Source organism: Temnothorax americanus, unplaced genomic scaffold (assembly GCF_048541705.1).
Source record: "Temnothorax americanus isolate GAGA-0224 unplaced genomic scaffold, ASM4854170v1 Scaffold6, whole genome shotgun sequence".
Taxonomy (NCBI): Eukaryota; Metazoa; Arthropoda; class Insecta; order Hymenoptera; family Formicidae; genus Temnothorax; species Temnothorax americanus.
Window position 1 is genome coordinate 3,835,558 of NW_027509751.1, and position 21,977 is coordinate 3,857,534.

General features: G+C 46.3%; 2 protein-coding genes across 5 annotated transcripts; one reads left to right on the plus strand and one right to left on the minus strand.

Moving 5' to 3' along the window:
* Positions 1-179: 179 nt before the first annotated feature.
* On the plus strand, positions 180-3,748 carry Rnasez (ribonuclease Z). Its single transcript, XM_077420232.1, has 6 exons — positions 180-579; positions 654-1,395; positions 1,479-1,795; positions 1,956-2,351; positions 2,425-2,768; positions 2,919-3,748. The coding sequence occupies exons 1-6, from the start codon at positions 340-342 to the stop codon at positions 3,319-3,321; spliced, it is 2,442 nt and encodes an 813-aa protein (XP_077276358.1). The 5' UTR covers positions 180-339; the 3' UTR covers positions 3,322-3,748.
* On the minus strand, positions 3,722-20,027 carry Singed (fascin domain-containing protein singed). Of its 4 annotated transcripts, XM_077420237.1 has the most exons (9): positions 19,135-19,247; positions 18,901-18,988; positions 8,593-8,729; positions 7,958-8,201; positions 7,383-7,516; positions 6,629-6,915; positions 6,271-6,431; positions 5,716-6,186; positions 3,722-5,455 (listed from the first exon to the last, which is right to left on the minus strand). In XM_077420237.1, the coding sequence occupies exons 3-9, from the start codon at positions 8,653-8,655 to the stop codon at positions 5,250-5,252; spliced, it is 1,566 nt and encodes a 521-aa protein (XP_077276363.1). In that variant the 5' UTR covers positions 8,656-8,729; positions 18,901-18,988; positions 19,135-19,247; the 3' UTR covers positions 3,722-5,249. The 4 variants fall into 4 exon arrangements, with proteins under 4 accessions (XP_077276363.1, XP_077276362.1, XP_077276364.1 ...); XM_077420236.1 differs by lacking the exons at positions 18,901-18,988; positions 19,135-19,247 and adding an exon at positions 19,602-20,027; XM_077420238.1 differs by lacking the exons at positions 18,901-18,988; positions 19,135-19,247 and adding an exon at positions 18,326-18,511.
* Positions 20,028-21,977: the final 1,950 nt, after the last annotated feature.

Sequence of the window (21,977 nt, forward strand, 5' to 3'; positions counted from 1 at the left end):
ATAAAATTACAAACCATCTCAATTTTAAAAAATTTTTAAAGTTTTATAACTATTTTAACTATTATGGCAAAGTTTTTCACTTTTCACGCGTTTTCGCCTTTATTTTAAAATTTAAAAAATAATAAGTGCTGAGAGACTAACTGATAGGTGTCGCGAGTGTTCCGAGGCTTGTTGCTTGCTGGTTGGTTATTGCAGGTTATGGATTGCGAGATTGCATCAGAATCAGAAGCACAGGGGTGCGATGACTGTTTACTCGCACCGTAGCACGTGTGATTCCTACATGCCTGCGATTGACGGCGAGTGTTTCTGATACGGTAACAAAGAAAGAATACCTAACGAATGAGGCCCAACGTGTGCTCGCTCGTGTGTCACGTAAAGCGTAATTGTCGCACGTTGCCACTCTTCCCCATCGGTCGCGGCCTGCGGCAGGAGCTGCCGGTCCTCTTCAAGCGATTCTCGCTGATTCGCCACAACCACATGCCGCGCTCCGTCGAGCAGATGCTCGGCATACAGAGGCTGAGGCAGAAGTTGAAAGATAAATCGGTCAAGTATATCGGCAACACGAAGGTGTCGTTGCAGGTTGGTAGAACGCGAAACGGGAGGTCGACTCGACATTCCGGTGGCATGTCTCGAACGAAATTTACCAATTGCAGATTTTGGGCAGCGGGGCCTACGGCACGTCAAGATGCGTCTACCTGACCGCGGGTCACACCAGGTACATCTTCAACTGCGGCGAGGGGACGCAGAGGTTGGCGTTCGAGCACAAGTACAAGCTGATCAAGTTGGAGCACGTGTTCGTAACGTCGGCGACCTGGAATAACCTGGGTGGCATGCCGGGGATGCTCCTGACGATACAGGACGCCGGGGTGCCGACGATCAACGTGCACGGCCCCAAGGGGATGGTGGACGTGTTCAATACCATCAAAAAGATCTCGTTGCTGCATGCTCTGAAGATTCACGAGGCTAAGTGCGACGAGTCGGAGCCGTACGTGGACCCAGTGATGTCAGTTTCATATGTTTCCATTACGAAACCAGGTGAGCGGGATGCAGTGCCTATCGATATAGGAGGAGAGGTGGTCGACAACATCAATTACTATGATTATAAGACTAATTCAAACGGCAAGCGAGTACCTGATAGAGTAGCGGAAACGGAGCCGAAGATACTGAAGGTCGAGCAGAGGCCTGATAAGAGAATGTCGACCGTAATGTCTTTCATCTGCAAGTTGCATCCTCGAGCGGGCACGTTGTGCTTGGAGAAATGTGTAGAGAAAGGGATGAGACCTGGTCCTTTGTTCGGCTTGCTCAAAGCCGGCAATGACGTTACTCTTCCTGACGGCACGGTCGTTTTGAGCAAGGATGTTTGCTCGCCGGCGACGCCAGGCCCCACTCTTATAAGTATGTCGATAGAGAATCCTCATTTGAGCTTTCATTTTAAAGGCTAAATCTTTTCCCTGTTTTAAATTTTATCTCGTGTGCAGTTGTAGAATGTCCATCGGAAGATTACTTGGAGTCCTTTGTAAATCATCCTGCCTTTGCGCGGCATCAAACGGGAACGGCAACCGAAGACGATGTACCGTACTGCGTCATTCATTTCACGCCGCAAAATGTGATGGACAATTCTCTCTACGTGAACTGGATGGGCAAATTTGGTCTCGGTACGCGTCACATAGTCGTGAACGAGGAGAACGAGTGCATGGGCACCGAGGCGGTGCACAGGCATCAGCATAAACTCCACATGCTGCATCCCGAGATATTCCCCTTCTTAAACGAGGAGAGCTTTCAAAAGAGGACGAGGGTGAGGCACATTTTTACAGCATCGAACTCATTCTTTAATTCCAGAAGTGTATTTAAGAATTTTAAAATTTAAAAGTATCTAAAGAATAAAATTTAAGATCATCTAAAAAGGATTAAAAATTTTTTTAAATATATATACGAGTTATTCTTTTTTTTTTTAGGCGGAAGATCTGCCCATTATACATCGTCCCAGAACGCATCACACCATCCACCTACAGCCGCAGTTGACGTTCGACACGGAGAACGAAGTATCACTGCACCCGAAGGAATACGTAGACGAGGTTTTCGAGATTGATGGCATTTTAGACGCGTTGGCGGAGTTGCAAGCGGACATCAGCGCCCGAACGAAGACGCTGCCTGTCGGCGAAGAGTATCCGAAGATCGTCATGCTGGGCACCGGCTCCAGCATACCGAGCAAGGTCAGAAATACGAGCGGCATACTCCTGTGGGTGGACGAGGACCACACCATGTTGCTAGATTGCGGGGAGGGCACGTTCGGGCAGATAGCGAGGATCTACGGGAGATCTGAGACGCCCAACGTCCTAAAAACGATCAAGGTACGACGATTGTTAATTGTTTTCGTGAATTCCGCAGCGACAACTCTCGACAATACTCGAATTGTATTTCCAGGCGGTATATGTATCGCACATGCACGCGGATCATCACATCGGATTGATTGGCGTGCTGAAAGAGAGAGGGAAAGTCACGCAAGACCCGTTGTATCTGTTCGCGCCGGGGCACATTGCCGCGTGGTTGCAGATGTATCACAAACGTTTCGAGCCTATCTTACAACGACTCACGCTGGTCTCGAACAGCGAGTTCTTCATGGACATGCACAATCCATCATCGCATAAATACAGAAATATGTACAACACGCTGAACGTGCAAGCCGTGAGGACGGTGTACGTCAAGCATTGTCCTTATGCTTATGGCGTTTCCGTGACCCTTCATAACGGAAAAAAAATAGTATATAGGTAAGTAATCTCATGAATGTTTCTTCAAAATCTCAAGTTAATTGTCCATTCAACTGTGTAGACATAATCTTTTAACTATTTTATAATTTAGTTCAAAAATAAATGTTTTATTTTTTTTTTTTTACACGTAAATTATGGATATATTTCTAGTGGTGACACTATGCCGTGTGAGAATCTTGTGAAACTTGGTCAAAATTGCGACCTACTCATCCACGAGGCGACGATGGAGGACAATCTGATAGAGGAAGCGAAACTGAAGTTTCACTCGACGGTCTCGCAGGCTATACAAGCGGGCGAGCAGATGGGGTCGAAGTTCACGCTGTTGACGCACTTCAGTCAACGCTACGCGGTCATACCTCACCTGCCGGATAACACGAACGGCCTTAAACTAGATAACGTCGGCATCGCGTACGACAATATGCACATCAGCCTGTCGCAGTTGCCGCTGTTGCCTTTGATGTATCCGACGTTGAAAATAATGTTCAACAAGCATTATCTAGAGATTGAGGATCGAGCTGCTAGAAGACAACGACTGGCTGAAGCAGCTGAGTAAATATTTTATACGATAGTATAAATTTGTTATTGCAATTTCCACTTTGCTAATATCCGACACAGTTCTCTCTGTTGTTGACGTGAAAAGTCAGCATTTTTAACAGATATTTTATGATATGTTGCATAGCAATGAATTTAACTAACCGTTAAGAGTTTAATTTTTAACGTGTAGATAAATTGTTCAAACTGATATGTAAACAAAGATGACTTCTCTTACGATATTTGTATAAATCAGTCAGTATAAAACGTCGAAGAATCAAGAATTCACACTAAAACTGAGTACAATAGACATGAATCATCCTTTATATATCGTTCTGTATATAAGCCTGTATATATGTACAATCAGTTTGCGAAAGGAACTGCGTTTGTGGCTGGGGAAAAATAACTCGGCGACAAAGTCGTGACCAATAAAAAAAATTGTCTTATTACATCCTTTAATTTATTACATCCATTGTTCTTAATACGGCTCTACCGTGAAAAAGTAGTAAAAAGAGATACTGTCGCTTACATAATGTATATTTAAGAGAGTAATATGTGTGTATCGCCGTCAGTGAATCGAGACATGTAACATCTGAGCAACATCTTGTCGAAAGAGTTAAAATATTCAACGAACATATATTTCTCGCCCGCTTCACATTCGTGTTTTGCTTTAGTTTAAAATTAAGAGGCAAACATATATTTACACGAGACTGATGTAACTTAATATCTTTTTCTCTCTCACTCTATCTCTCTCTCTCTCTATCTCTCTCTATCTCTCTCTTATCTATTCTCTTACATTTCGTGTAATTTTACTCGACATACTAGAAAGTTCCTAAATCCATAAAAAGATCCTGCCAATTTTGCTCGTCGTTTACGAAAAGAGCGAGGACATGAAATCTATCTTACTGCTAAAAAAAAAAACGCGTCGAAGTATCGCTCCCAATAAACATAAGAAAAAAAGCGGAACAGGATTTCACAAATCCGTGCGGTGCGAATCTTTCCATCACCAAGCCTTAGAGAATTCGGCATATTTCATTCACTTAACATACGCGGTAGGCTAGTATGTACGTGTGAAGCGGGGTAGTAGCGAAACTGCGTGTGCATCTCGTTAAACGAGCTTTCCTTAACTTATGATCGTAACGGATATATCTCGGTAATTAAATCTGGAAGGATCAATACCGATCTAACCGGAGGGGGGGGGCAGTGATTGGATATTGGATCTGCCTCTCTTTCAATTGCGCCTTCTTAACTGTTATTTCTATATATCCATCTAAATAATCTGATATATAAAAAATGTACCCATAACGATAGCAAAAACTCATCACCACGCTGTGAGCAGAAAGCAAAATCTGTGCTCCTCTCTGGACGTGCGATCTCTCACTGATCACATTATCATATAAATTCCTTTTATCTCGGAATAAGACAACATAAACTAAAATAGGTGTATATAATGACGATCGTTACATCAATTCTGCGATTGGCGATTCGCAGAATTACGAATGGACGTAATGCACACGAAAGATGTCGATATAAATTTGAGCTCGCAGCGTGGCAAACTGTATATACCTATAAATATATAAAGATATAAAAGTGTGTGTTACGTATAAAATAGACCGTAGTTATAATAGCCGGTCCTTTGGACGTCTCTCGGACTTTTGCGCGGACTATCGCGCGGTTGCGGGATGAAACCGTCAGTCTTGAATATACTGCGGATCCACGAAGCTCTACCGAGAGCAAAAGAAAAGTATATATTGGAGCAGAACGTCGAATACTGTAAACTGTCGTTTCGACGCGACGCGGTATGCTCAATTAAGTACGCGGCAAGAAGCAGCGCGAACCGCCGATCTCTCGTCGTTATTATCCCGGGGATACGGATGCTGCGAGTTACGACCACAAAGCTGAGGAGGCAGTGGAATACACATCTTGCCCGTTGCATTTACGTTTCCATCCTTAGAACTCCCACTTCGTGGCGGACTCGTAATCCGACTCGCCTAGACGCAGCGCGCCGTTCTTGCCCGCGGTGAGATACCGGCCGTCCGAGCACTTGATGCAGATCCGTGACGGTTCGCGCAGCTCCAGGTAGAAGCCGTCGGACGGCACGTCCGAGTCCACGGTTACTCCCTCGCTGTCCGCGTGCCAATATTTCCCGTTTTGTCCTGCAATGAACGGACAAATGTGTGATAGAATCAATCCGGACGAACGTGAACTGGAAGGCTGGAATATTTTTTAGTGATATGCAATTAGCAGTCATCCCTCCTTCACGTTATATTATTTTATATATTATGCTTTTATATAATAAAATATTGTATATTATATTTTACGATTATATGTGAAAAAAAAGTATGTAGATAAAGTATTAATTCAGGTTGATTGAAGCGGCGATGAACGAATTTGCGAATCGAAGAAAGGTAATCACCTTTGAATCTGACTAAGCCGCGCTCGCATCGCTCGACGCGTATCGTCTCATAAACGGCCTTGTTGCACTCGAGCTTGGGGCTGGCCGCGCTCTTGGGCCCGACGAAGCCCTGCTCGCATCGCAGCACCAGCACGGGCCGGTTCATCAGGTAGAAGTAATACTTGGCGGCGTCGGAGTCGTTGCCGTTCAATGAGTCGGCGTTCGCGTAGAGATGTCCGGATCGCTTAGTGGCCAGGAACTTGCCGTTATTCGCGCGCAACGCGACCGTGCCGTCGTCCGACTGCCACGCGAGGTCGAAGAGCGCGTTCGACGAGCGCTTATGATCTGACGCCTGTATGCCGCCGCCGGCCTCCAGAGTCCAGTAACGGTCCTGCATCGTTCGCACGTACCACCGTTTCGTCACCCGGTCGAACTCTAACTGGAATGTCTCGTGGCCGGAGATCTCATCCTGATTGGCCGTCACGTCGACACCTAATCAATCGGAACGTCAATCAATAATTTTTAACTACCTTTCGACATCTCACGACGGAAGATCGTTAAACGTCTAGAAATTACCTTGCTTCACAGAAACGTATCGCTGGTTCAACGCCGCGACGAAGGACGCTTGCGGCAGAGATTCTTCCAACGAGAAAAGCTCGTCGCGTGTAACGGTCGTTGATCTCGATTTCAGAACGGCCTTACTTCCGATCGGTGCCAAGTACGCGCCGTGTATATCCCTGCAAAAGTTTAATTTATCGAAATTAATTCAACTCAGTTTAATTTAATTCGTCAAAATGTTTAATTAATGTTGAAATTAATTTCAATTTTGAAACGATCGCATCTCTTCCTTACGCTCGCCGATATGAGATAATTGTTAATTAAGAAAGACTTTATTCACGGCACACGAAGAGGTGTAAAGAAATTGTGTGACTACCGAAGGGCGAGAAGACCAGCGTGGAATTCCGCGGCGTACAGGCAGTCTCGCGTGCAGGCGTCCAGGAGTTTGCCATCACGCGCGAGGTATTTATTGTTGCAAGTATGTAGCGCATAATGACCGCCCTCGGGCTTAGAATGATGACTGTCGTCGTCGCCTGTCGTCGGGCGAAATTCCAAGGTAAACAGGGTGTCCTCACCCCAGGGCACCGGCGCGTCCACATGGATCTCGTCCTGAGTGGCGCTCAGATGTGCGAAACGTTTCCTTCCGGCCGATCGAAGATTCACCTTAATAATTAAATCGCCCGATTAGCTTATCGAAAGCTTATCACCTAGACAATTAAGTCTCAATGCCTAATTGACTTTGGAAAGTTCAACAATTGTCTCATCAAAATTATTATTTTTATTTTTAACAGAAAAATTATGTATCCGGGGTGTTTCTGGAAACGCCCAGTGTATCTCGGATTTTTGAGTTTCAATAAAAAAAAAATCAATTTTCAAACTAATCGAAGGAACTCGAAAAGATGCCCGATGGTACAACGTCACCCTGTATAAAGATACAGTATATACAATCGTAAAAGAATAACGAACAATTTGCCGGAACAAATCGAGACTGTCGGGGAAAATCAGTTGCTTGAGAAAATACAGTTATTAAGTGAAGTTGTGCGTGTAACGAAGACTAGATTGCGCAAAAACGGTTCGCCGTAAACGCTTCGCGAAATCTCGAGACGCAACGGGCTACTTAGGGTATATACCTGCGGTCTAGCGGCGAGGTGCACGAGCCAATACTCCGCCTCGCCTGGGGCCTTAGCGGTACACTTCAATTCATCTTGGCTCGAGCCTAAGAAGTAGCCCCTCTGGAGATTCTTCAGAGCCCATCGTCCGCTGCCTGCAATTTGTCACGATTGCCATGCCTTGAGAGAATCGCCGATATACGTTTACTCATTCATTACGGAGCCCCGATTGAGGCCGGATGTTTGGAATAACCGTCTGATTGGCAGACGCCAAGTCGGTAGAAGATAAAAATAGCCTCTTATACTTTGGCCAGTTTGATTAAAGGATAGTTCGATAAATCGAATATTTCTGAACGATTGCGATGCGAAAATTATATTATCCCAATGTCGAAAGTCGGAATTGTTAAGATTTTCCTCCGTTCCCCTTTCACCATTCGGTCAATATATATGTCTTTTAACGTATCTACTATTTTTTTTTTGCGAAGAAGATATCTTGACTTGGAGGATACGAAAAAATTTGTAGAGCGCAACTGGATTTTCTATATCTCTAATATCCCGATGTTTTATGCAAATTAAACAAGGTGAGGTCTAAGTACCGTCGGAAGCGAGTTGTATCTGAAAAGCGCATCCCGGATCTGACGAGTCCTCACTCTCGCACGTTACATTGCCAAACTGGTCGACCGCTAGGTATCGATCCAAGTGCGAGCGAAGGAAAACCTGATGCTCGCTGCCCTCCAGATTCCACAGTTGCTTCTTCTTCAGGCTCGACCCGTTAGCGTTGATTTTAAAACCGAACGTCTCCGCCGTTAGATACTTAAACTTTCCGTTGATCAGTCCAACCTGAAAAACATCTCACGTCAATCACCGTGTAACTCATTTATACTCTTTTACTATTGATTTTAATTAAAATTTGAAATTTAAATTAAATTAAAACATTTGTCGTGTCTATATCGAGTAATTAAATGTTGAATAATTAATTCAAATAAGAGTAAGAGGTAGAAGAAGAAAAATGATCGTTTCACCGTTATGATTATCGATATTATTCGTAATTCAGTTGCGATTAGATTCGCGGGGTAATTTTATACAAGGGAGACGAGGAAGAGTAAATTGGATTACGGTGATCCCAATCTTCGTGCGTTGCCGTTATCGCGACGTCTTCGTAGCCTCGGCAAGCTGCTTGGGTTTACATTAAAACTGACTTGCCTATTCGACCGATTATTCGTGTACGTACCGTCCATCCCGATTTGTCGACTCCATTCTCGGATCCTACATTCTCCGAACCGTTGCTCTGCATCGCGATGCCGTAGCTGGAACGAACTCGGTTACTCTCGCTTTACCGAAACGATACCCCAAGTGTCTTCTCAACGTCTGAAACAAATACGCGTGATTAAACAACGGTCTCAACAGTATCGTGCACGCCGCGATTGTCTCGAGTGTCACGAAGACGAAGTAGTAAAAATAAAAAAAAATAAAAAAAAGGGAACAAATTCCCGAGCGCGTCATTACGCGGTGATATTACGCTCGATCGCGTCTGCAGTCGAAGGAGAACCCGTTTGCGAGAATTTGCGGAATCTACCTGTCTCGAGATCGAGGGATAATCAACGCGAGAAAGCACGTTCGCTTCCCCTGGCGCGTACTTCATCGCTTCCCAATCGAATTACGCACTTCCGCTTCCATCACATTCGCGCTCTTGCGTATTCGCTTCTCCGTATATAATTATGTAATTACACAATATAGCTAGCCGCGCGCCGGATCTATAATACGTGCGTATGCGATTCTACGTGCGTGTGTATATAAAATCATTCATTGTTCAATCGAGTCTCGATTGAAGTACAATGGAAATACAGGTGTGACCCTCGAATAATAATATATAGTTAATTGGTTCCGCGTGATTCGAGACTTAGGATTCGACAATTTTGGAGATCACGCTCCGTACTATTGGAAACCGTGTGCAATTCAAGGCTCCAGATGTTCATGTAAAATTGTGCATTTGGTTCCAAGGGAAGAAAACAAAATACTTGAAAAAAGTAGAGTTGTCGCAATTATTTACCGTGTTATTCGAGGGTTACCTGTACATGTACACCGTGCTTATTACTCGCGCGACACACACACACACACACACACGAGTATGTAAATCCACGGGGAAAGAACGCGGGGTGCGGGAGGGTGCAGGCTTTACATTGCGCGTCGATTGAGAAATCCGCCGGTGCGCGTATTGATCTCTCGAGTCTCATCCCGACGCTCATCGCCGCGACTCGGGACGCGAAACATTCGCTATTGTTTGCCGGACAAGCGTTCGCCTACTTCTCCATGGCTACGTTTACACGTCACCATTAATCAAGTTTAATATTAACATCGGGTTGTAACTTCTTAAAAACGCACGTTCGTTTACACAAAAAAATGTTTCGTTTCTTCTACATATCTATACATTCAAAGAAATCTTTAAGTCTTGATTTTGTCAAAGAAATACAGCAGATATACTTTTTGTAATTTTACCTCAAGTTGGCAATGCAATTATAACTCGTTCAGCGTTTACACGCTTTTTTTTTTTTTAATCGGATTTATATCTATACATATGTTCGTCAAGGATGTAGAGTGTAGAGTAATTAATAACAACTGGTGTTGTACAACCGGATTTAATGAGCGTTTATACGAGATTGACATTTCACGTCAATAGTTATAACTATTGATGTTATTAAATCCGATTAATGGTGACGCGCAAACGTAATAGTCCATTTCGGTCGTACGTGTCCATCGCGCGGCGATTCTGCCGCGTTTTAGCCTGGTTTTTTGCCTCCGGTCTCGCGGTTTTAATCACAATTCTGCCGCATCATGTCTTATACGCTATACGATATTAACGCACCGTTGGCGTCCGTTGGAGATTTTCACTTCGCTAGAAACTTTCCGTAAATATCCACGCGCGAGAGGCTCATGTTTTCACGAACGGAAAAGCTCTCGAAGCTCAAGCACTGTTAAATATTGAAGAACGAAATTTAAACCAATATCTCGAGTTAAATAACATTTTGTTATTTTTAATTACCATTGGTGTTGAAATACAAAACGGTTTTATTTCAATTCCATTGGTTTAGTTAAATTAACAACGTACTGAGTAGGAATGGTTAAAAGTGACTTAAATTGAGTATAATTCGACACTACGATTTTAACAATGAGCGATAGATTTAATTAAATCGTCGCGTTTCAAATCTAACAAGAGGATCTCCGCTTTATTAAAACTTACGGGGGTCAACCAGAATGCGAAAGATTCTAACGTTCGGATCACCGTTTCAATTTATATAAGTATTCTTCTCGTTAATATTGGTCCTTTTTCGACGGTGGCATTTACGTAGAGCGACAATTAATACCATCCGATATGACGATGGCAAATTTGCATCGCGATAAAGTCCGCGCGATTTTACTGGAGACGATGGCGTTAACTCGTCCGGCCTTATCGTCCGCGATCGATCGTCGCGCGTCTCGAGAATCTCTCGCCGCGGTCACTTAGGATCAATTCGTGCCTGTTAAATCATGGCATTCGCCACCCGGTTGCGGTTTTAACCGTTAATTCAACCGGCCGAGCGAGGAGCGCTTATACTCGAGAGGGTATCAACCTTCGCCCCGCCACATCCGCACCTGAAACTCCCTCGTGGAAAGACGAGCCCGAGGAGCTTATCTCCCGGAACGTCCTAAATCGACGCATTTAAGAGATTCGCGTCCTTAATCGCGTCCGTCACCGAGACGTGACCGAGATTCGTCGAGGAGACTCGCCGCTGAAAGAAGTTGATTCGCGGAGATGCTATACGGCTCGAAGATATTTACCGCGCAAGTGGCAGAGAACGTAAACGAAACGCTCTCGACGTGTCATTGAACCGGCTACCGCGGCGGTGTACGTTATATTCCGTGCATCTCGCGATGCGCGAGAGACTCCGAAACCCAGGACTCACGTCTCACGTGGCGATCAATGCGCGATATCCATCCGCGCGGGAGATCGCGCATTAAAGCGACTATTACGGGGACGTTGCGCCGCCAATTTCCCGCATTGAAGCCAAGTTCCCGCAACGTGTCTTTAAAGCGTTTTACGCCCAGGAATAACAGAGAGGAGTTCCTTGAACTCGTGAAAGGAATCTTCTTTCCTTCGGTCTTTACGAGCCGAGCGTGACCGTGATGATTCCAGAAAGATTCACCGCGAGAGAGACCGAAAAAGAGAGCGGTTCGTGCTGTAATTTGAGCCCAATTACTCTCCTCGCGAATCAAAACTCTGTAAAGGATATTTAACCCTCAGTTACCTTACGTTTTTACACCCCGATATTACGCTAGCTTGTATCTTTAAGACAAATGTATCAATTTGAAGTCTTTTTTTTTTTAATCGATGCGTCTTTTAAAGATCTACAAAACTGTGCAAGTTAGATTATTTTCCAAGTTAAAAAATGCAAATGTAATTTAAAAAGAAGGAAGACGTGTTTTTCTAAAAAAACGAAAAAATTGCTTTTTTTCAAGTTCACAATACTGACTAAAAAAAAAATACAAGGGTTTTACGAACGTTTTAAAGACCCTGCACGTTTTAACAACGTGCAGGGTCTCTCAGACCCAGGTGAGGTAACCGAGGGTTAAGAATTACTCACAGCTTTACTGTTAAATTCATAGTGTCAAATTACACTCAATTTGAGTCATATTCAACCATTCCTATAGGTCGCCACTGCTTTTGCTCAATATATGTCGTTAATTTAATTAAACAATGTAAATTTAACTAAACCAATAAAGTTGAAATAATGCTGTTTTACAGATATTAAAATCATAAATTTCGACATGGTAGTATTGGTAGTTAAAAATTATAAAATGCTACTTAACTCAAGGTATTGGTTTAAAATTTCACCCTTTCATATTTAAAACAGTGTTCCAGCGCGTACGGGTGGGAAGCTGTGTACATGAGAAATTAATTGGAAGGGATCCATAACGACGATAAACGTTTAAATATCTGTGATTGCCACTAAGGTTGTTTCTGGTTTAAATATTAGCTTTCATTTCTCTTAACTCTTATTAACGCTTTCCATTATCATAAATATCGCGATTTCGGGACGTCTCGCGCGCGATATCTCGAGGGAGGTCGTCGCGGGCATGATTCTCTCAGCGAGTGAAAAATATATTTCATCCGGCGCAAAAATTCCGAGCTACAAGCGTGAACAGTGAAAGCAGGCGTCGCTTTGTCAACGCGCGGTCGGGTGGGTTCGCTCTTAAATTTTCCCGTCACGAACCCGAACGGAAATACTTTCAACTGCAGCGCGCGGACGAGGACAACGTTGATAGCACGAAGACGCGTGGCGACGCGTTCGACTCGATCGCAAGGAAATCGACAAACTGCCTTCGATTTCGCGGCGAACGAACCGGGATCGCTCATCAAAATCAGAGCTAGATCGATCAATTTTATCTCATTAATAAATTATCCACTTTATTTATTCTTCCATATGTTGATTCTCTTGCTATTTGCTGCCGCGAATAAACGGTAGATAAATAAAATCAGCTGTTAGGGCGATAAAAGGGACTCGAGAGCGGATCCGCGAAACCGGTCGGATTTAGAACGATAGGTAAATACCCGGCGCGGCGCGAGTTTACCGCACTCGAACTCGGCGTGCGCCGGCACTTTTACGAGCGCAAACGTATATGACGAGCAACGCGAGCCGTATGGCGAAGCAGATATCGGTCCAAGAAAAGCCGCAAGCGGGTTCTTTGGCCGAACCCGGCGATCGCCCGAGGACACCGACGATGCACGTCGTCTCGCTCGATCCGCAGCCTCGCTCGGCCCTTTCTAGCGTATCTAATCTTTTTCTTTGAAAACACGTAACAGAGTTACTCGATACCGATGTAGGTATACCTAGCTGATGTATCCTTTAGATGAATTCGGTCCAGCGATACGTATAGGTATATGAGACGTTTAACCGGATGTTACCTTCCAGCGAGTTCTGTATATGTTTGCTGAGCGTCACCGTGGAATTTTCATTGTCACAAGCGTACAAAATATCGCGTAATGTAATTAAGTAAAACTATATCCCCGTAGAAATGTATACTGTTAAATATATTAAAGGATGAAATTTTAACTATAATAATAATACCTTAAGTTAAACAACATTATTTTTAATTACCACGTGTCGAATAAACAAAACCGGAATTATTTTAATTCCATTGTTTTAGTTAAATTAACGAGTAGGATCGGTGACGAATTGTTAAAAATGACTCAAATTAAGTATTTGACACTATACGAATTTAACAGTGCATTGTATCTTTACAAAAAATTGAGCGCCGTGTGATAATCAATGTATTAATTATTTAAAAATTTTATTAAGGTACAAAAAAAAAATACGTGTGTGCTCTCCTATCTCTCTCGTGCAGGGGTCGGCAAAAATTTTTTTCTATATAAGAGACGAGATAAAAACTATTTTAGACTTTACAGGCCAAAAGAAGCAAGATCCAAGATGTTACGTAAGTACTACTCGCGTAACAAGAGAGGAAAACAAAAAAAATTCCCACAATCTTTTTATTAAATAAAATTCAAAATATAAAAATTCAAAACATAGTAATTACAGGCGGCGGGCCGCAGTTTGCCGACTTCTGCACTGATTAATCAGTGGAAAATGTAAAAAGGAGCGACACACCGCGCGCTCCGTGAAAATGCTACAACCGAAACGAGAACGACGACCGCTAAAATATATTTAACTCGATAAAAAGGACTAATATATACGCGTTCGGGCGTTTAATTAATTGCTCCTATCTCCGAATTATCGCGGGAATGGCGCCGCGGCTCGCATTCCCGTTCCGAGATATCGGCACTAATTGGAGAAAATCCGCGGTGTGTTTTATATACGCTCGCGAGCGTGAGCCCGCTCGTGCGATTTAGCCGAGAGCTGCTACCGACGGGATCGGCGCGGCGCGGCGCGGCGATGAAGTCACGCGAGCGCCCGCGAGCGAGTCCGCGTCCGGCTCTCGCCGCCGGCAACGGAATCCGTTAACGCGTCCGGAAATGCGTCGTGGAAAGAGGACCGCGCCGTCGGCGCGGCGCGGCGCGGCGCGGCGCGGCGCGGCGCGGCGCGGCGTGAGAGATTATAGGTGTAAATAAAAACGGAGGAAAGAGAGGAAAGAGAGCGCCGCGGGCAAGATCCGTGTCGAGCCGCGTGGCGCGAGGATGTAACGAACGGTACACAGACGTCCGGTATCCCTACATCACGTAACGATCGCGGCGATACATTTCGTTCGCGTAATGTACGAGGTGTACGTATGTATGTACATCGCTCTTTTACGGCCACGGACGTGTATCCGAAGGAGATCAGCCGGAAAGAAATTTTCGCGATCGTCCCGTTACCCGAGGCGTTTGTGGTCTCGCGAGGATTGTATACGAGGCCCACTATTGGACGATCTGCCGTAATTCTGTTGCGTCAGAATTTTGTTGTTATGAGCGCCCTTCGTGACGCGGAGCACGCTTGAAGAGAATCAAAATATATGTATAAGATATGATACATATTAATTTTCTATGATGTCACGTGTAACTCTAAAGTTACACATTCACATATCATCCCTCTTATGTCGAAACCATGAATGTGCTTTTATGACTAAAGGAGGAGGTTAATGATCGAAGATCATTTTATAGTAAAAAATTTAAGTCCGAAGTAAAAATCGATATCTACAAGAAAATTTAAAAAATGTCGATCGAATTTTGGCGATCTTCGGACTTATACAGCGACGTAAAGTCCTTTTCGTAGAGTTAAATTATTAACGCAATACGTAGTAATATAAATTACCGAACGCGCGCGAGCGACGGGAACTTTGAGCGAAATTTTTCGATTCCGCTCGAAAGTTGCAGCCGCGACCTGTCCGCGAAAAATCCGCGGCAAAGAAACCGGCGCGGCGCGCGTGACTCTCGCGCGTGCTCGCATTTCCTTCTCTCATTTTTTTTACGCGCTTGCACGCCTGCCGCGGGACCCTTTTTGCCGTCGGATGACTTTCGCAAATGCCCGTCGCGATGATGGTTTAAGTAACGCTGAGTGCGCGACAGCGCGGCTGCTTCGAGCCGTCCGTTCTCGACGATCGGCAACGATCGGCAACGCGAACCGCGTTCTCCGAGATCGTCCGCAATTTGGACGATCGCGGCAATTGCGATACTCAATACTGCAATACCGCGTGCGCTGGGTACTCCAATTTATCCGTGTATAGGGGTGTCCCACCCTCTTCAAAGCCTGCGACCTTATATAATTTTAGATTCTCGGGACGGCGCGACGCGTTAATTGTAAAATTAAATGTCTCGGTGTAATTAGATGCGTTCCTTTAGCCGTTCGTTAGACACACGTTCCTAACGCGTCGAGAGACTGTCGGGGTAAATTTGGCCGAGCGTGCGGCTCGTTACAAAGCGTCCGAAACCTGCGGCTGCAATAAAACGTCGGCGCGAGGAGCGACGTAACAGTGTCCGCCTCGTTTAGCTTTGACGAGAATAATACGTAATCCATGATCGCTTTTGTGCCACTCGAGTTCCACTCGGAATGCGATCCGCTCGCTATTTATGGATACGATTCCGATTGAATTTAATTGGCGCGACTCTCGGTCTCTTTTCCTATCCGGGAAGGCAAAGGTAAGGTTTGCCTTAAATTTTCTTTTTTTTTTTCTAAATCAAAACGAGTGAAAACATATTTGAAAATATATTCGCACATTACGGCCGAGAGCGCATCTTCGTAATTACAGTCTTGGTAATTGCAGTCGAATGGCGATTGCACTTTCTCCCATAATTTGAAAATTGCCAAGCCGCGTTATTATAAAGTTTAACCGACGCTGGTGAAAACCGACCGTTCTAAACTAGTTCCGAGTGTGTTATGTCGTCGCAGAATCGCGCATTCCCTTTTGCGTCGAGCGGAAGGACGGAGCAAAGGTGTAAAAAGCGCAACTTCTAAATTACCCGTCGCACGAGCGTGCACGCAATTCTCCTTGCATTTAACCCGTTGCTATTGTGGTGAAAATATGCAGCGCGCGAGGTGGGGTTTATTAACAAAGCTCGAGTCCCAATAATGAAACTCTTAGAATATATACTTCAAATCAAGATCGGTTCTCGGACTTACAAAATGCACCGATAAAATCGCCAAAATTATTTTTAACCCTTGCACAATTTTTCATAGCATTCTGAGTATATATTTTTAGAATATTTCGAATTCAAATTCCAAATTCGGTTCTCGGACTCAGAAGACTAACGTCAATAAAATTGTCAAAGTCGTTAATCCTTCATTGTTCGTAGCAATTTTTCCGAGTATTTTTTTAAATAAATAACGACCTTCCGGACCTTCCCATCCAGAAGAGAAAGAAGAGGGCCAAAAGGGCTTTGGAGAAGGTTCTTTACCCAGACGTGCAAAGGTTGCGCGTTTTCAGTTCAAACTACACAAGGGAGAGCACACGGAGCATCGAAAAGTCGCTTCGTATACGTATGCAAAGCTGCGCACTTATAAAGGGTTAAAACAGTTTTCTTTCTCTATCGCAATGACAGACGCGGAGCAGTTGTGAAAATAACGCTTCGTAGTACCTGAGGATTCGTCGCACCCCGCCTTAACGACGAACGGGTTAAATGTAAATGGCCGCGTGGTTATTACTCCCACGGACGCACGCAATCGCGGGGCGCATTAATCTCGCGGCGATAGCGCCAGCCCAGACGTTACATATTTATATTCCAGACATTTATTCCCTTTCGCACAACAACGCGCTATCAATGGACTTTGTTTTGGCCGAAAATCGCGTCGACGCGAGTCCCCGAAAGGGCATATCTTATTTCATCGTAAAGCACTTTTTATTTTCATTTTAAACGAGAAACGCGCGAGGCGCAAATAAGAGGAATCTTAATGTAATTTTTAGAACGTGTTCATAAATCGTGCGTTTCGCGCTGGAAGATGAGAAAAACGCGTCCAGCGATAAGGAGAATGCGTCGTTTTACTCGTTGCGTAATTAGCTGCCCTATACGCGAGTGACAGAATCTGTCGAGGGTCTCGGGGGGACAAACGTTTCGTCAACGAATCCACTGGCGCATCTAATTCGACGGGTACACTCAAGAGCGCTGATCAAGCCTCTTGACCCTTCCGTCGTGAAGGGGCCTAAGTTGACGTTAAAGGCCACCCGAAGAGGAAAAAAAGAATCGAGCGCTCGTGTCTACGCAATTAAAAATACATTTCCGGATTCGAAACCTGATGGCAATAAAATCTTTACAGATTTAAAAAATTCTTATTAGCATTATATATAAATAATAAGAGCGCGCAGTTTACCGAGTTAAAAAAAGTATTCGATACAAAAAATTCACACACAGAAGTTTATTAAATTATTATTAGGCTACCAAGACCGAAAATAGCATCTTCTTTGATTCGTTGTAAGAAATACATGCGTTTCTAACGCTACCCCTACGTGCAAATCTCGACTATACGATTCTGATTAAAGAATGGAAGGAAAACCGGAGCTAACGGACCGCGGATAACACTGTCAAATTATATTCAATTTGAGTCACTTTTAACCATTCCTGCGTAAGTCGCCATGCACTGCTTCTATTCAATTTTAACTAAACCAGTGGCGTTGAAATAATCATGTTTTGTGTAAAATAATAAATTTTAACTTGCACGGTAGTATAAAAAAAATGTTATTTAAACTCAAGGTATTTAAATTTCATCTTTTAATATTTGACGGTGCAACCGAATAGAACAAATCGATTCTCACGGGATCGGAAAGCGCGGGGGCGAAACAAGATAAGAAAAGAAGTGAATCGACTCCGTCTTCCTTTTCTTCCCGGTTACTTCTCCCTCGAAGCGTCGCGGCGTCGATGCGTCACATCGCGCGGCGCCCTTTACGTTTCGACCGGGCCCGACCCCACCCAGCGGGCGGGCGGACAAGGCGGGCAGGCAAACAGGCAGGCAGGCAAGCAGGCAAAACGAAGAGAAGTCGGAGCACAACGTCGGGTGACTCACCACCCGGTGCTTCCGCACGAAAACGATCCTCCCTCGCAACCCCCGCTGTCGCGCGCGAAGGTCGGTAAAAATAGTAGCGAAGGCCGCGGCGCGGGCGCCGCGTCGACAGGGCAATTTTCACGCCGCTCGCGCCGGGCCGAGTGCTCGTACGCCCGCCTCTCGAAGGGCTCTCCGGCTCACGGTCTCCATGGGAACTGACCCTCGGCGGCGCGAGCCCTTCGAGGGTTGCGCAAGCTCTCCCGCGGGATTTACGCAGGGTTCCCGAACGCGTTCTCGTCCCGCTGCCGGGAGTCGCGGCGCCGGCGTCCTGTCCTGATCGACGCTCGCGCGGCCCGAATTCGGGTGAATCGAGTTGTCCGCCGCCCTTCCTGCCGCCGCGCCGGGGGATGCCATTTGCGTTAGACCGACGATCAAACGACTCTTCCTAGATCGTAAACGAAGTACAGGGTGCCTTGGATCGCGGTTGATTCAAAGACCGCTGGGATGAGTCCCGAGGTTGAAGCTTTGTTCTCCCGTTTGGCCTCCGAGACTTTGCCTTCGTCCGACGAATCTAATCGCTTGATTTAAATTCTAACTTTTGCCGGAGCGGGATCGAGGCGTCTCTCGCGCATCTTCTCGTTCATTAGGGGTCGACTTTTCCTTCGTGAAAACCTTCGGGAGTAACTGATAATAGAGTTACGTTAGAACGATTAAGTTAGAACAATTGAAGTTGAATTAATATAAAGATACAAGTATACTTCGGTTACAACCTCTCTCTCTCTCTCTCTCTTTCGAAGGTTCTAATAGATACGCAAAAAAGGATAACGTACGTCGTGGCGTTCGTGTTGGCGACCCGACGCTCGAGTTTACGTCGCGACGTCGCGTCGTTCGCGTCGAGAGACTCTCGAGAAGGAGAGTCGCGCGTCGCGCGCCCTTTGTCGCCGAGAGGGGTGTTGAACCTTCACCTACTATACGCGATACCGGCCCGAGGTAAGGAGAGGAGCGTCGCGGGGGGGGCCGGGGAGGCCGGGGGGCGGCTGGAAAACCCGTTCCTCGCGCGAGGGCATTTAAAAGACGAGCGTTGCGCTCGGATCCCCGGCGGTTCAGGGCGTTGTTATTGTTTTCAGGCGTTCATCCCTCCACCCCTCCCCGTGGGGGACATCCTATACGTTCGGAAGAACGGAGAGCCGGGACGCTCGCGTTATCCGGGGGCCGGAATTCGCGACGTCGCTCGTCGGTTCGCCGCGTTCCGCCGATAAGCACGAGCAGGAAGCTGAAACCGCCGGCTTCTCCTTACCTCCTTTTCTCTCACTCTCTCTCTCTCTCTCTGTTTCTCCCGTCCGCTTCCGCTCTCCTTGACCGCGGAGTTCTGTTTCCCTCGAGCGTTCGCTCCTGCCGGTTGCACCTCCGAGCGTATCGACGGCACACACGCGTCTCGGTCCCGGCACGTACTCGACTACGACTCGACTCGGCCGCGTCTCGGTTTCGTCGCGCGAGAAGAGAGACGAGAAAAGACGGCGACGGCGACGACGAGGAGGGCGAGCAGGGAGGCGGAAGAGGGAGAACGACGGTCGTCGCGAGAGCGAACGAAGAGGAGCCAGCCGGCACTCGCGAGAGGTGCGCGCAACGCTTATACCACAAGCACAAGCTCGTACCACACGCGGATCGACATCGACGCTACTGAGCGAAGCTGAGCTGACTGCTGAGGCCCGCCGCGCGCCGCGCCGCTCCTATAGGCAGCGGGCAGGCAGGCCCCGAGCCCCGACGCCCCGTCGCGACGACGCGGGAGCGCGCGAGGGTGGGGAGCCCGCGCTCCGCTCCGGCTCTCTAGCGATGGCGACGACACCCTCGCGCGGCGAGGAAGACCTCGAACGCTGAGAACACCCTTTCTTCTTAATGAATAATAAAAAGAACCGTGATATCATATTTGAGCTTTCGTCGAGGAAAAAATATCAACGGATGTGATCCCGCGCGTATCATCTCGCGCATCTTGCAATTAGCGTTCTCCATTTGTATTCATATTCTCGGTAAAATTGCACAGAGACGACTCCGCGAAGCGTCGCGAATCCGAAGAGAGCCTCCTCGCTTGCTCCTCTCATCCCTTTAGACAAGTGCGCGCGGTACTCGTTCGACGGACGCGAGCGAGTCGAAAGTCGAAACCGATCCAGGCCCATCGCTCGCAGCTGACTCGGCATGGAGTTGAACGAAAAAGAGAGAGAGGGGGGGAGGGTAGCGCGCAAGGGTGAACGCGCATCGAACTGTCAGCGGTTAGGTTAGGTTTCCGTATAGGGGCGGTGAACCTCGTCCGAGGTCCTCGCGCCGGCCGGTCGGCCAGCGATACGTCGGCGATAGCGCGTCCGCGTTATTTTCGAGCTCCGGGGGCGAGATTAACGTCGAGAATGCCCTATGGGATGCCTCTGTCTTTTACGAGCGTTAGAAAAAAAAAAAAAAAAAAAAAAATACGTTACATCACCGGTCACCAGCCGACCATTCCCAAAAGTCTCATAATACATGCATTGCGTGCGCAGGATCGTATCCGGAACCGGAACCGGTTCGACGGATACGAGATGCGCGCGGATCTCCGGAGATCCAAATTGATGAACGGGTTTCCGGCGACCTGACTCGGCACTGATAAACTCCTGGTGCCAAATTATATTCAATTTGAGTGATTTTTAACGCTATTCTACTACTAATATTGTCGTTAATTTCAACTTGAACAATGGAGTTGAAATAATACTGTTTGCAATGCGTTGAGTAATAAATTTCGACCCACATGGTAGTTAAAAGTAAAACGTTATTTAACTCAAGGTGTATTGGTTTAAGTTCCCTCCTTTAATATTTAACAGTAGGTAACGCGATCTCCCCTAATGAGCGCGTTTCAATTAAAGCGCGCGAAACAATATGATATCGTCGCATCGGTTCTCCTCTCTCTCTCTCTCTCTCTCTCCTCCACCGTTTTCTGATATCAAACTTATGACACATAGAAACACGCGAGAACACGTTTGCGCGACGTCTCTGTCTTTCATTCGCTGCATTCCGAGCTCATATTAATTGATCTCGATGCCGTTGCAATTAAAAGTTTGTCGACTTTAACTGAATCCACGTTGCGGAATAAGAAGGTCACCGATAGTTTCCGGATAGTTTTCGGAAAAGTTTTCGGACACGCGGGCGAAACCCTCTCTTCCCCTTTTTGAGGGTTCTCGTTAACGGTTGATGGTTCGCCGCTCATTAAGTCCCGTCGAATCTCGCCGGGTCCGGCGCGTCAACCCGCGGCGAACGGGCGTCCCGTTATACGAGCTTCGAGCCGTTCGGGCCGAGTGGCCAATTAAAAAGGCCTATTCCCTTAATTAAGTCGGATAGCCGCGACTTAATTTGATCTGGCTCGAGCGTGTCTAACAAGAGCCTCCGCGCGCTCGCGGAATCGCAGTAATCGCTCCGCTTTCCGGAAACGCGCCGTCGTTTTCAGCGAAAGCGTCCTCCCTCCCTTTTATATCCTTCTCCGCCTGCTCTTCCTCATCTCGCTCGTTTTATCGCGCCGCGCCGCGGAGAATTGTGTTCGACAACCGCGTTAAAAGTTCGCGATACGCCGCTCGCGCTCTTTTCCCCGCTCCTCGATTTCACGACCGTCTCAGCGGCCTTTGCCGCGCTCTTCAACGTTTCCAAATTATATTCA